Source organism: Gadus morhua, chromosome 20 (genome assembly GCF_902167405.1).
Source record: "Gadus morhua chromosome 20, gadMor3.0, whole genome shotgun sequence".
NCBI classification, from domain to species: domain Eukaryota; kingdom Metazoa; phylum Chordata; class Actinopteri; order Gadiformes; family Gadidae; genus Gadus; species Gadus morhua.
In genome coordinates, this window is record NC_044067.1 from 23,071,752 (window position 1) to 23,087,897 (window position 16,146).

Below are 16,146 nucleotides of genomic sequence, written 5' to 3' on the forward strand. Positions count from 1 at the left end.
AACGTCGGTTTCATGTCCTCCACGTCAAAATACGCCTCACCCCCGAGAGGGCAAGCACAGTAATCACTGTATGTGCCATTCTACACAACCTCTGCAAGCGGAGGAACATTCCACAGCCAGACGATGATGATGATGATGATCATGATGATGATGATGATGGCGATCAACATGACAATGAATTTGGCCGTGTGGAACCGAGTGGACTGGCATTTAGGGATCACTTTGAAAACACATTTTAGGTAAACACCTTGGCACAAATCAGTCAACACTTGTGTAGTTCATAACATTTATTTTCTTTTAAATTTTACGTATTTTTATTGTTTGCTTTCTCTCTCTCTTGAACGTGCAGGCTATACGTCATTATCGTGGTCTGCACAAAATCATGCGTGTATTCTGCTAACTGCACTATAACTACTTAATAGGAATTCATTTCTAGCCTAGGCTATTTCCTTGTTTTTCGGTGATTCAGTGGGCTCGTCTGAACAACCAATCACCGAACTGACTAACGGCGCGTCACTCTTAGTTCACTCTTTGTGATTTATCCTTAGTAAGAGTAGGTCTCAGCGGCTTTGTGAATAACTTTTAAGAAAAACTCTACGTAAAATGTTTTAGTGCGAGTTAGGAGCACTCCTAGCGGTAAGATGAAATGCTTTGTGAATACGGCCCCTGGTCTGTACAGCAGACACATGCCTCAAACTTGTAAATAGTTGGGAAATAATGTTCTTGTTGTTCTTTTAATTGTTTATTACTCTAATCGTTCTATTTGATATTGTGGAAAGGATGTTAGTGAATGATTCAGAGCATGATGCATTTTAAATGGCATCACTTTTGGTCTTGTGTCTTCATTTTTCTTAAAACCATTGTAGCTGAAAATAAACGTAGCCAAATTACAATCAATAGCTTCAGTCATTGAGGGCAAAAATAGGCCCAATGATGTTGTGTTCTGATAATAAATATGCGTTAGTCACTTGTTGCGTTTCAAAACATGCCAGTTCCTTTATCTTTGTTCCTCCCTTCCAGTAGTATCAGCGCATCTTATATCCACAGCGCCCCCCACGGGGCAATGACAATAACCAATAACCAATTATAACTAATTAGCATTATACCACATCTCCCTTTCCTAATTAGCAGAGGGTAGACTGCCTCTGTCTCAGCAGACCTTGGGGGTTAGTGGATGAAAGGCCTGTTCCTATCGGAACTATTATGAAAGACCTATTTAACATTATACTAACCCTAACCTATTAGGTTTAACGATGGTCCTCCCAAATCTGGTTTGGACAGAGGGAGTCCCTGCTGTTTAGGCCTGTGGTGCCACAGCAGGTGACAAAGGTGGCCAAGCAGCAGGCGTCTTAGGCTCAGGTGTCTTCTCCTGCAGTGGGGCCCCTCCATCCTGCGCTGGTGTTTGCAGAGATATCAGGTGCTGGCGGTTTCGTCAAACCACCCCCTGAGGTAGATCGACCAGGTAAGACCTCGGAGTTAAGTGGTTCCCGTGCACTGTCCCTTGCATCTTTGCATTTGTCACCCACCCTCATCACCTTGGGACTCGTTTGAGGGTGCTCTAGCACGGTGACACCTGTTGTAATTTTCAGCATCTGTAATCCCCTTCACCTTTTCCTTCTGAAAAAAACTGATGCTGTCTGGCAATACAGGGTCCAGCTGCGAAGGATTAGACGGCACAGTAGTATGGAGACACCGACCCATAAGGAGTTGGGCTGGGCTGGGCTGTAACCACTCTGGAGAGGTGTAGCCCTATAGGAAAGTAGAGCCAAATAGGAGTCCCTCTGCCTTTTTCAGAAGGCTTTTCAACGTCTGGACAGCCCGTTCTGCTATAACATTGCTTTGCGGAAATGCTAGACTGCTGGTTACTTGCCATAGGAAACCCCAAAGGAAGTGAAGGCTTGTCCTGCCATCTGCGGTCCATTATCTGACTTCAAAACCTCTGGGATGCCATGACGGGCAAACATTGACTTTCAGTGAGTAATGGTGTCAGTGGAACTGGTGTGACATAACAGGGCAATTTCGACAAACCTGGAAAAGTAGTCAACGACCAGCAGGTTTGTTTTGAACTCCAGGATGAATGAAGTCTGTCCGTAACTTTTGCCACGGCCTTTGAGGACATTCTGTTGGCCTAAGTGGCTCTTTATTGTTGCGCCGCTCTAGTATGCAGGTCCGGCATTTAAGCACCATGTCATTCACTATCTGTCATGAGTCCTGGCCACCATACAGACTCCCGAGCACATGCTTTGCACTTCACTATATCGAGTTGGCCCTCATGTATTTTAGCAAGCACGTCATTCCGTATTGCAGATGGAATAAAGAGTTGCATGCCTTTAAGTAGCAGGCCATCTCATGGTAAGTGTAGCTTGCTCAGGCCATTCGTTTTTTTAGCACATGCTCCTGTTTTGCGAGAGGCAGTCATCCTTTTAACTGTTCTTTTAGGTTTTTCACATAGGAAGAGACTGTTAGGTTATTTATGACACAGTCCACATGAATGTTTGTGCTCTCCATAAGTTCCATGTCTTCAGTGGATGTGCATGATGTCACAGGTGAGCATGAGAGGGTATCTGCTGTCCCAAATGACTTGCCCGGCACGTACACAATAGAATATGTGTAGCGCATCAGCCACCTCCTGAAGCGCTCAATTCTTGGTGGAAATAGATCTAGAGCTTGGGCTCCGAGTATGCTCAGAAGAGGTTTGTGATCGGTTTGCAGTACTGCTTCCAACTAGGAACATTTTGAATCGCTCACAAGCCCAGGTGAGCCCCAGGGATTCTTTCTCCACCTGCCTATAATGCTGTTCTGTCATGGTAAGCGACCGTGATTCGTATGCCACAGGCTTCCATTCTTCCCCCCATTTCTGAAGAAGAAAGCCTCCCATGCCATATGATGAGGCATCAGCTGACACTTTGGTTTCTATGTTTGGGTCGTACATGGCCAGCACTGGAGGAGAAGACGGAGCTTTTTTTAGCTCTTTAAATGCTGTCACCTGGTCCACGTCCCAGACCCAGGAGTTCTTCATTGACAAGAGGTCACAAAGTGATTTATCTTTGTCTGCTAGCTGGGGAATGAATCTTCCCAACTGATTTACCATCCCATGAAAGCTCCTTAATTCTGTCACAATTGTGGGTGCCTTCATCTCTGTGATGGCCTCAATTTTCCTCAGGTCAAGTTGGATGCCCTCGATTGTGATGATATGGCCTAAAAAGACAACCCTGTCCTTTAAGAGTTTGCACTGGTCTACAATCAGGGTAATGCCTGCTTTTTCCAATCTTTGAAGCACGGCATGGAGTCTAATGTCATGCTGCTCCTGGTCTTTCCCCAACACCAAAAAGTCGTCTATGTGGACAATCACACCTTCCAACCCTTCAATGATCTCAGCCATCCTACACTGAAAATGCCCTGGGGTCGAAGCAATACCCAAAAAGGCGATTAAAGTGGGGTTAGCTGGGGTTCCGCTATGGTCGGGAGTCGGTCGTTGTTACTGGTGGTTGCATTGCATTTGTCTGCTGGGCTCATCAGGAGTATTATGCAGATCATGGTAGGGGTGGTCCATCCGAGTCGTTGGTGCTTTCCTCTTCCGGAGGTGCTGGGCGGCATCGGCTTGCATGGATCCATTCTGGTTTTCCTTGGAGTTTGACTGCAGTCCTCGTGGTCAGTAACACCTGGATTGGTCCTTGCCATCGTTATTGTCACCTTAGCGTCCCGTTTTGATGAATGGGCGTCCATTTTACTCTTCCTTATGATTGAGTCAGACGTTCTCTTGGAAAGAAAGCATAAACAAATTAATACAAATAAAGGAATACACACACAGCTGATACAACAGATATGGATATATAAACAAAACACAATCACTTGGGTTATAGTTTTACGTCATGAATTCTTTAAGGCTAAAAGTAGGCTATGTTAATGTTATTTAATAATTTTAAAACATGTGGAACTCAACGTAAATGGAGACCACAGATCTGTTTGATAAAGAAACAAAGAAATGTTACCTAACTGAATGATATTAATATATTTTGCACAAATTTGTAAATCAGAGTAAAGTCAATGTCTCAAAGGAGCCCGATTTATTTATTTCTATTTTAGTTTCAGGGTACTCACTCGTGGTTTGTCAATGAAACCTGTTTGAAGAATAAACTTCTGTGGAGTTGAATTGTCCTCTGGCTCTGGATCAGTGTCCTGAACTGCTAAGTTTTTCGGGCAATCGTTCCTTGGACATTGCTATTTATCTGAAAAAAATCTATACGATCCCTCAGATCATATTAATACAACTCAGCAGTAAATCTATTACAATCGCATTCAAATACATTTAGAATTTCGGCGTAAAACTCCCAACCTAAAGACGACGCGTTGGTGTCTTTAGGTTGGGAGGCTCCTCTATTTTGTGTATATTTCATTCAGGCTCAAACAACATGAGGCCACTCAATTCATCCTACTTGGTCTTCCCGTGGGTGCAATCATCGCCCCTATTTGAAATAGATCTCTTGTCTATATTCATCATACCAGTGAAAGGTCTGCTAGTGCAAAATCGGCGTTCAAAGGTCCTGGTCAGAATTGCATAACTTCCGAGGGACATACGCTACCCATTCATCTGAGGTCCAAGACTGGTTGGCCGTATGTGGGGTCCCGAACTGTTTTATTACTGGGCTACTTACTGAATGGGCTTTACTTGGGATGCACAGTTTTGCACACCAACGTAACTCTTGTAATGTACGTAGTTCTTTGGAGGGTTATTACCCTTAATGAGAGTAATCAAAACGTCCTCCGCCAATACGTCACATAACAAGAGAGAGTCTGCAGTGCGGAATCTTTCTAATGATACACAAGGCACAAGCTTTCCATTCGTAGGAACAAACAGTCTACTACCGGCCAATCCTTGATGCCTATGTAGTACGGATTATCAATTCGTAGGGATTCCTAATTCTTGGATATTTTAGCAAAAAATATCAGACAGAGCCTCCGCCTAAATAAGAATTTAAATGAAACCTCATGCTTTTAGATCGGTCTTCCCGAGGGCGTTATCTTAACCCTTATATAAAATAAACCACTAGTTTACATTCATCATACCAGAGGCAGGCAACTATGTCCACTTATCCCCTCTTCTTTTTTTAATGTACAAAGTTTCTGGAGGGATTATTACTAGAGCTGTCAAGCGATTAAAATATTTAATCGTGATTAATCGCATTAATGTCATAGTTAACTCACGATTAATCGCAATTAATCACAAATTATTTTTCTATGCTAAATATCCCTTGATTTTTTTGTCCCATAATTCTTCTCATTTTAATTCTCTTATCAACATGGTGAAGTGCATCGGCTTGCCTTGTGCAAATTATTTTTTATTGATAACAACATTGGCATATACTGATCAAAACAGGACGATACAAAAAAAGAGCCTATAGTGCAATTAAACGACTGCTTTGAACAAATGTCATTTGAACATAGCAGTCAGGCTACTGCTTCTTTGTTTTGAGCCAAAGAAAAAAAAGAAAAAAAAAATCTTTTTTTTTAAATATAATAATTTCGTTAATCGCGCGAAAAAATGTAACGCCGTTAAAATTGGTTTTCGTTAACGCCGTTAATAACGCGTTTAACTGACAGCTCTAATTATTACCCTTAATAAGAGTTGTATTTTAGCGAGTAGAGTCAATACAAAGGAGTTACCAATAGTATTGTACATCTGCTCATAGGAATCTCAAAACGTTGCAGTCCAAGGTCGTTATAAACCTCCGCCAACACCCCTGCATTCGTCCGTATTAAGAAGTGAGCTGAATAGTTGTTTTAGTGCTAATCGCCTCCAAAGTTCCAGGTCAGATACTAATCGCATGTGTTTATCTATTTCCCAAATTCCGGATCCCGTCAGAGGGTCAGAATGGCAAGATAGTCAATTAAAAAAAACATAACTTCCCAGTCTGATGATCTCATATTGGGATCCTGCCGATAACGCCCTTTGATGAAGAGAAAGTTCTCTCACGTACACGTCGGACAGCGAAATATTTGATTTAATCTTAAGGCATTATCATGGGAAAAGTATTGGCAGCAAAGGTTACCAAGAACACATTCCGCGAGACAATAGGTGAACAAGATTCTTATAGGCAAACGTTTTCATTGTGGGTAGGGAGTGGGAGTGACCTAAGGCCAAGTAAATTTGTAATACAATGGGTGGATATTGGACATGTCTGCAGGTTTGTAAGACATGGCTGTAAACAGTTTACACAACAAAGAAGTGAGTCGATTGGCCTGGTCTCAATACCAGACTGACTGGCTCCAGTGGGAACTCAAATACGAATTAACTTAACCTCTCTCAGTTAAAAGAGGGAAAGGGATTTGTTTTTAGTTACAGGGAGAATGTATACAGTTCCTTCTAATGTAATAATTATATAAACAAGGTTAATATAATTTGTATGTGATTGTATATTTATAGTTATGATCGATATTTCCACGACACTCTCCAGTCGATGTTCATCGATGTTGATGACTGTTTGATTCCCTCTCCTTGGTTTCCTTGTCACTGCCTTATGAGAATAGGAGATGTCCTTGACTCACAAGACCTCAACAAACCCAGAGTTTGAATGAGTCATATCTGTCCGATCTGATTATTTCTCCCATGCATCACAAAGAATTTCCCCTCGGCTCAAAACGGCCGCCAACATCATTTTAGACGAACCCCTCTGATCCTTGTAATAAGAACATAATCATCAGGAGGATGATTGATCAACCCTGACCGTTTATCGACCTCTTTGCTGTAAATACTCACTTTTTCTGGACTTGTCAATGAAAAGTTTGCTGATATACACTCTTTTATACCCTATGATTTGAGCTCATAATGCGGACATCTGAGTGTTCACACCTGCTCATACTTTCAATGATAGACCAGCGACGTGTCTCACAGTCTCATGTTTATCTGTGTGTGTGTGTGTGTGTGCGTGTGTGGGTGTGGGTGTTGGTGTGTGTGCAGATACAATGGAGAGTGGGAGCTGGGTCGAGAGGCTCTAGAGGACATCCTATACAGATCCCAGTTAGAGCTCTACTCCCAGCCGCTACTGGTAAGACCAAAACACCTACTATAGACCTACTATAGCCCCAAAGACCTACTATAGACCCTAAGACCTACTATAGACCCAAAGACCTACTATGGACCTACTATAGACTCAAATACCAACTATATACCAAAATACATACAATAGACCAAAATACCTACCTTATGGCGCATTTCCACTGCAGGGTGCGGAACGGATCGGATCGCAAAGGTGCGGGTCGGATCGCGTTTCCACCGCCAAAAGTGGGCGTGACCCGGACTTTGCCGTACCCGTTCCGACCCCATTTTAGGGACTCCTCCGTTGCGGTACCCAAAACGAGACCAGACGCCTGAAAGGGTACCCTGGAATTCTAGCTACACCCCCCCTCCGTTGATTGGTCGACAGAATCGTCACTTCCGGGTGACGCGGGGATAAAAACAAACAAACAGTAGCCTCGAGGTATTATTCTTTACAATTAACATGTCGCGTAAAAAGCTTGCTTGGGCGAACAAGGAGGTGGAGACGTTCGTCTGCATTCTTGCGGAGGAAGACGTTGTTTACGATGTTTACGTAGCTGCCGCGGCGATCGACATCCGGCCTACCACAAAGGGTACTGTCGGCGGTGGAAACGCGACCTCGGAACTGAGCTGGGCTATACCGCCCCCTCCCTACCGCCCCTTTGCGATCCGATCCGTTCCGCACCCTGCAGTGGAAACGCGGCATAAGACGTACTGTAGACCCAAATACCTACTATAGAACTACTATAGACCCAAAGACCTACTATGGACTTACCATAGACTCAAATACCTACTATAGACCAAATACCTACAATATACCAAAATACCTACTATAGACGTACTGCAGACCCAAATACCTACTATAGACCCAAAGACCTGCTATCGACCCAAATGCCTACTATAGACCCAAATACCTAGTATAAACCTACTATAGACCCAAAGACCTATTATAAACCAAAAGACCTCCTGTAGACCCAAATACCTACTTAGGACCTACTATAGACCCAATTACCTACTATAGACCTCCTATAGACCCAAAGACCTAATATAGAGCCAAAGACCTACTATAGACCCAAAGACCTACTATCGACCCGAATACCTACTATAGACCAAAAGAGCTTCTATGGACCTACTATAGACCCAAAGACGTACTGATAAAGCTGTGATCCTAATGAAATGTTGAATGTAGCAGCTGCTCCATCACTCTGTACGTAGGCTAGGTTTCGACCTCCTGGTCTCCTTAGAGAGCTTCTCGCTCCGAAAGGTCTTCTATGTTGTAGGTCTGGAGCTAGGTTGTGTACCACAGGGGTTCCCAACCTTTTTTCGGAAGATCGGTAGTAAATTTGAATGCATCATTTTAGGATGCATCATTTTTCAACAAATAATGTGGCTGTTTTTCAAGATGGTGTCATATTCACGACAATTAAAGCAACAGCAATGAAATGCTTGAGTCTCAGGCTCACTTCAACAATGCAATAATACAAAATAATAACATTTTAGAAGAGAATCACAAGGAAAGCCTGGTTTTAACATGTTCGGGTACCAGGGGTTGTGATTCGCTGTTGTAACAGAGTTATTCTGACTCCCCAGTTGTGGATGTTCTGCTGTGACGTTGTGACGTTGTCAGGCAGATCCAGAGCTCAGCTGACTCAGTGAGGGCATGAGTAGTGATGGGCTGACAATGTCCCTGCTCTCCTCAGGTGGGGGACGCCATGAGGAACTCCCTGCCGGCCAGCGCCCCTGACGAGCCCCGGGCCCGCCAGGTGCTCCAGGTGGAGGTCACGCCCACCGTCAGACGCATCTCCATCTCCGCCATCACCACCGCCTCCATCCGCCGCCACCGCTGGAAGAGAGAGGGTAAGGCCTGCTTCCAACAGCAGGGTGCTGGGTCCAGGGCGATAGGTGCAGCCCAACCCTTTAAGGGACAATTACCTCTCCTTGGGTTTCAGGGGGAGGGGAGAGAGTAATTTGCCTTTTGTCCTATTCGTTATTTAATACAGTATGTCTGTGTTTCTCTGTGTAGAGTGTTCAAACAACAGTCCTGTAGTGTGTGTTTAGGTCCCTGGTATATATTGGTGTACCTGGTATATACTAGTGTATACTGGTTTCTATATCATAAGCTCTATCCTACAGGCTTCATGATGAACCAGCACCATCCAGTGTGTGTTCCTGCTTTACACTCGCGTGTCCTGCTGCTCTGTGCTGCTTGCCTAGTTCCTCTTTCCTCGTAGTTATGATTTGTGATATAAAACATCTATGCATTTGAGAGTCACATTTTGGAGGAAATGGTCCAAATGCTTAGATTAGACATCCGCTGGTTGATTGCCTCTTGTCCACACAGTGCTGCTGTAGGGTAGGGGGGTTGAAGTCTTCAGATGGAGGGGCCCTTCAGTGAGGCCTGTCTCGAAGGGGGGGGGCACTAAAAGGCGTCAACCCATCTTGTCTTGTTGACTCCCAGATAATTTTGACCTCTCAAGTGACTCCGAGCTCAGAGTCCCCGCCCACCCTCCTAGCCACGCCCACCAGAACCACGCCCACCAGCAGGAGCCGTCGGGCACCGTCAAGGAAGGGGCATGGCCGCCCGGTCGCCCTAGCAACTACAGCAGCAGCGCCGTCCACACGGGGCCCCCGGCCATACTGGAGGGTAGGAACTCAGCGCGGGGCGGGTCGTGGTCTCTCGGAGCCAAGGGACCACACCCTGCTCCCTCCGGTTCCCCCCCCCCCACTGCCCGCTGCTGCACCTCCCCGGCCTCCTCCTGGGAGAGAGTCACCGCACCCCGATGCTGATCTTCATTTTCTGACTGCCCTCCTCCTCCTCCTCCCCAGAGTCTTACTCACCCTCGCCTTTTGGCTCCCCCGCCCCCCTCCCACGCCCGGGTGTTGTTCTGGGGGTGAAGGAGAGCTGGACCCCGGGCCGTTTTGCATGGGCCTGCTGTCATCACATCGCCTGGTCTCCGGTTGACCCCGCCCCCCAGGAGGCCCTGTCACTCACTGAGCATGTCCGGTACTAGTGTATGCAAGCGGAGTCTGAGCATGTGCAGCAGTTTTATCTGGCGCTTAACTTCTGCTGGCCAATTTGTTTTCCAAAACACTTCTTCAGAAGACTTCAGGTCTCTGATGCTCCTCTGTCGCCACACAGTGGTGGCTCGCAGTACTGCAGGGTTTGTGTCTATCTCCATTTTGTTCCTGTGTGCGGACGCTTGCCTGTATTGCTTGTGGTGTGTTCTGGAGAGACCTTTTCCCATATTGTGATCACCAGCGCAACGCTCAGTGAGAATCAGACCCTCCCTCCCCGTCTCCTCCAGCATGTGCATGAGAAACATTCAATTCAACCTTCCAGTCCGTGCAGGAGGGGAACGGGCATTGGCCATTCAAAATTTGCTTCCGTTCAATTATTTTATTAATAATTGCTAGTTGGTTTTAATAATTGATTTGTTCCTCTTTCTCGTTATCTAGTAGTTCAGTTTAGATACTTTGTTCCCAGTGTCTGCCTGGCATCCTATCCGATTTAACAGTTATTTCTGTATTATACTTTCATCCATGCCATCCCTCACATAACAGTTTCATCTCGCCGAAACTAGGAGCAAACTATTTTTCATAAGCCACCATTGGAATGAGCTGTAACTTTTGTCCAGACGGGACACATTAACCTGGTTACCCTTTGAACCTGGTCCAGGTTTACTTACCTGGTACACCTTAGTCCAGGTTTACACTCACCTGGTATACTTTGACCCTTTAGTCCAGGTTCCCATTCCCCTGGTTACCCTTTGAACCTGGTCCAGGTTATACTCACCTGGTACACCTTTGTCCAGGTTTACATTCACCTGGTACACTTTGGTCCAGATTCACACTCAGCTGGTATACCTTGGTCCAGGTTCACACTCACCTGGTACCAGTGTTTCCGCTAGAAGAAAATTGTGCCGGTCATGTGACCGGGAAGGTTTAATTTTACCGGTCAAATTGGAAAAAAATCGGCCGGATATTGTCTGTGTATATTGCGCTTAAAAAAATGTATAGGCAGGCTATATAAAGAAGAAGTGTGTGATCATATTTTGATTCGTCATGGTTGTTAAATACCGGTACTCCACAAAGCTTGCTGCCGGCTTTCGCTAGCTTGCCGCCGTTTTGTTCATAAACCTACGGTAGTCTATAGCGATCAATTTGAGCGAGATTTTGTTTAATTTATTTTATCACATAGGCTACGCTACATTGAAAACCCTCATTGTTTTACATGAATTAGCTAAACAAATGACCACTGTAGCATATTTAAGCACAATTCAAATGAACACATTCAAAAGTATTTCTGCTCAATTTTAAAGGTTGAATCTCCTCGTGACTGAATGTTTGTATACAGCACTCATGCTGAATGCGCATGGGTTGATGCGCTCCACTTTTTTCTGTGGAGAACCAGCGCCTTGAATATTCTGCGTTAAACGTTTGCGCTCGTTTCGGCTCCGTGTGGACGGGGCCTTATTTCCAATCGGTCATATTGACCGGAGACATTTAGAATTTTCGGTCCTCATTTTTTTACGGTCAAAGACCGGTAATTACCGGACAACTGGAACTCTGCCTGGTACACTTTGGTCCAGTATCACCCTCAACTGGTACACTTTGGTCCAAGTTTACACTCACCCTGGTACACCTTGGTTCAGCTTCACGTTCACCTGCCAACACTTTCAGTACGTTTACATGCACCGCTTAATCCGATTACAGCCCTAGTTCGACTATGCTCCTCAATTGGACAGCTGCAATTGTCCGAGTGTACATGGAGGTGAGAAAATCAATTCATTGGCCGAAGCATGTCATGCCCCTGTACGATAGGTGGCGCTGTACCCATTTCAACTAGTGGTAACTAGAAGGGTTGGCATGGCAGCGCGCACAGTCGCAGCGGCTCGGAGCTCTACCTCTAGTTGCTGGTTTTTAGTGTTTTCGTGTTTTTTTTGTAATGTTTACTTTTTGTACTGTGAGCCTTCCCCTCCAACTGGGAACGAACATAACCTACAGCCGGAATCACATCTTGAATATTCGGGATATAAACTACATTCCACCCCTTCCACCTGCTATACCGGAGGAGCTGCTCCGAACATCGGTGCCTGACTGGTTAACGAGCCGACGCAGCAAGCAGGGCAGACGGAGACGGGAGAGGAAGACAAAGCGGGGCAAGCGGGGCGGCATCCAAGCTAGGCTAAGGAGCTCACCGGATAGACCAGCTTTGCCCAGCCTGTTCATAGCGAACGCTCAGTCCATTGTCAACAAGATCGACGAACTCAGACTGAGGCTTCACTCAAACAGGATAAATAGCTGTGCTTTCTTCTTTACCGAAACCTGGCTGAATCCGAACATCCCTGACACTGCTATTGAGCTGGCAGGCCGGACTGTTTACCGAGCGGACCGAACAGCTGACTCCGGTAAGGATAAATGGGGCGGTGTCTGCAATATACGTGTGCAACTCATGGTGCAACACAACTGAGATTGTAGAGACTTTTTGCTCCCCGGATTTGGAGTTTATTACAGTTAAATGCAGACCGTTTTATCTGCCAAGGGAGTTTACAGTGGTGTTCTTAACTGCTGTTTACATACCACCGCAAGCTAACGCTAAGCTAGCACTGGCTAGTCTGCATGACACTATCCAACAGCTGATAAACAACCACCCAGATGGTGTGTTTATAATAGCAGGCGACTTTAACCACGCCAAGCTGAAGACTGTAATTCCAACATTTCACAAGTTGATTGACTTTCCGACCAGAGGCAATAATATCTTGGATCAGGTCTACTGCAACATTGCTAAAGGCTACAAAGCGTCCCCCTCTCCCCATCTGGGCCGATCCGATCACATCAGTCTGCACTTAACACCTGCATACAAACCCCTCATAACAAGGTCCAAACCAACAGTTCGCACCGTCACTGTCTGGCCAGACGGAGCCATGGACAGGCTACAGGACTGCTTTGAGTATACCGATTGGGACATCTTTAAACAGGCTGCCAATGACAACAACCACATAGACCTCAACACCTACACCTCATCAGTATTGGACTACATCACCTTCTGTATGAACAGTGTCACCACACAGAAGTCAATACTAACACTCCCCAACCATAAGCCATGGATGAATGGCGCTGTAACTGGTCTGCTGAAGGCCCGGGATGCAGCTTTCCACTCAGGTGATGCAGAGGCCTACAAAACAGCAAGGTCCATTCTGAGGAAGGGCATCAGGGAAGCAAAGCACCACTACACGAAGCGTATCGAGGAGCATTTCAACAGCTCAGACTCTCGACGCGTGTGGCAGGGCATCAGAACCGTGACCGGCTACAACAGCAGCAGCTCCACACACGCTCAAAGTCCATCCCTCCCTGACGACCTGAACTGCTTTTTTGCCAGGTTTGACCGCACTGACAACAGTGACAACACGCGGGCACAGCAGGAACCCTCACCACCGGTTCTGACTCTGAGCCCCCACGACGTGAGACGGACCCTGCAGCACATCAACCCCAACAAAGCTACTGGAACTGACGGAGTACCAGGGCGGGTTCTGAAGCACTGTGCAGCGGAGCTGACTGCGGTGCTCACGGACCTGTTTAACACCTCCCTGCTGCAGGCCTCCGTCCCCACATGTCTCAAGACGGCCACAATCATCCCTGTCCCAAAACAATCAGCCATCAGGTCCCTCAATGACTATCGGCCAGTGGCGCTGACACCAGTGGTGATGAAGTGCTTTGAACGTCTGGTACTGGGGCACTTGAAGAACAGCATCCCCCCCTCCTTAGACAACCATCAATTTGCCTACAGGGCAAACAGGTCGACGGAGGACGCAGTGTCACTAGCCCTCCACTCTACCCTGACACACCTTGACCAGCGTGACAGTTATGTGCGGATGCTATTCATAGACTATAGCTCCGCCTTCAATACCATCCCCCCCCATAAACTTGCCACCAAGCTGGACCACCTGGGCCTCAACACACACCTGAGCAGCTGGGTCCTGGACTACCTCACCGGCCGACCACAGACATCGGTGCACCACAGGGTTGTGTGTTGAGCCCCTTCCTCTTCTCCCTCTACACTCTCGACTGCAAACCCACCCACGAGGCCAACACCATGTTTAAATTTGCAGACGACACCATGGTGGTAGGCAGGATCTCAAGCAACAACGAGGCTGCCTACAGGACAGAGGTAGAGAACCTGGTGAGCTGGAGCCGAGAGAACAACCTGATCGTCAACGCAGCAAAAACAAAGGAGATGATCCTGGACTTCAGGAGGAAGACGAAGCCCTTCGTCCATCACCCCATCACCATCGACGGCGAGACAGTGGAGGTTGTGCAGAACATCAGGTACCTCGGGGTCAACATCAGCCACGACCTGACTTGGACCGTCAACACCACCGCGACGGCCAAGAAAGGACTTCAAAGGCTTTACTTCCTGAGGTGCTTGAAGAGGGCATGTCTCCCACAAAAGCTGCTGGTGAGCTTTTACAGGTCAGCCATCGAGTCAGTTTTCACATACTGCATCCCCGCATGGTACTCTGGCTGCACCACAGATAATAGGAAAGCTCTCCAGCGCATCATTAAGACGGCTGAGAGGATCACCGGCACCCAGCTCCCCAGACTGGAGGACATCTACCAGACCCGCTGTACTCGGAGGGTCATGGGCATCCTCAGAGACAGCACAAACCCTGGACACTGCCTCTTCACTCTCATGCCCTCAGGAAGACGATACAGGACACTGCCCGCCCGCACTACAAGACTGCAAAACAGTTTATATCATAGAGCTGTGACACTGCTAAACTCCACTCCCACTTTATTGCCACACTGATACTCCCCATCTCATCTCATACACACATGATTGCACTATTGCACTTCAGGACTTGGACTTTTTAAAACATTTTATTTATATACGTATTTTGTGTGTGTGTGTGTGTGTGTGTGTACCGGCAGGTACATACATATATGTAGGTAGGGCGGCAGTAGCTCAGGAGGTAGAGCGGGTTGGCTGGTGACCGGAAGGTTGCTGGTTCGATCCCCGGCTCCTCCTAGCTGAGTGTCGAGGCGTCCCTGAGCGAGACGCCCAACCCTGACTTCTCCGGGCAGAGAGGTGTGGCGTCCCCTGTCTGTATAAGCTATCGAAAGGAATGACGATGGTGACCCATCGTTACTCCAGAGTTGCTCCTGAGGAGACTCGATAAAATGAAAAAAAAAATGAAGTATGTGTATATATATATATGTATATATAGTCACACACCGGGTCAGGTAGTGGCAAAACAAAGGGAGTCCACACATGACATAAAGAGAAACTAGTTTATTAGTAACCCGTTTTTACTCGTTAAAGTAAACATAAGCAATTATATTTAAACAAAAGGGATGATACTTAAAACCACATGGCGGTTGGAAGACGGAGCCCAGCGCCCAGCCTAGAAGCAGCAAAAGAGTCTCAACACATGGCTACCGAGCCCTAAAATCAGCAACAAAGAGACTCAACACATGGCTACCCAGCCCTTAAATCTCTGGATCCCTAGGATCCACAGGTGAGGCCAATTGGCCTGACGCCCTTTCCCAATCTCCACCCACAACCAATAGGCAGAGAGAGGGGCAGGGCGTCACACCCCCCCCCTACAGAAAAGGGGCCCCACCACATTATCCCGTCCACTCCTCCCCATCTACCCCCGTTCTCCACTCAGCAACCTGGATCCTAGGAGCACATTAAGAGTAGTGAGAAGGTAGACATTTTCTTGGGGGTTGGAGGGGGACCAGAAGGTGGAGGGGGTGGAGGCGGAGGGAGGAGGAGGCGCTGACAGGAGACCAGGCCGGGCCAGTCGTGTTTCAGGTGGTCTTTGACGTCCTCCTCGTCAGTGTAATCCGAAGGCTCGTCCCCGGGCTTCAGCAACCGACCCACGTAGTCGTACTTCTCCATGAACTGCATCTCCCACTCGCGGACGCTCTCCATCTGCACGGCGTTGAGGTCCGACAGGTCGTCGTACTGGTCCAGCAGTGTGTCCTTCTCCAGGCAGAAGGTGTAATAAATGCACAAATTTCCTTTGCCCGCTTAGACAGGGGAAGCTGCCCATAACCTTTCAAAAGGTCAAACTTAGTCACATAAACGGCAGACCCCACCTGATCTA

At 46.9% G+C, this 16,146-nt stretch overlaps 1 protein-coding gene across 3 annotated transcripts in view; it reads left to right on the forward strand.

Annotated features, from left to right (window-relative positions):
• LOC115533713 (protein FAM126B) overlaps positions 1-16,146 on the forward strand; it is an 87,912-nt gene that overhangs the window by 61,711 nt on the left and 10,055 nt on the right. For 2 of the 3 annotated variants that reach the window (XM_030344346.1, XM_030344347.1), the window contains exons 9-11: positions 6,959-7,046; positions 8,737-8,893; positions 9,495-9,680. In XM_030344346.1, the coding sequence (XP_030200206.1) occupies positions 6,959-7,046; positions 8,737-8,893; positions 9,495-9,680 (431 nt within the window). The remainder of the gene's footprint in view (positions 1-6,958; positions 7,047-8,736; positions 8,894-9,494; positions 9,681-16,146) is intronic. The other variant, XM_030344348.1, reaches the window with a different exon arrangement.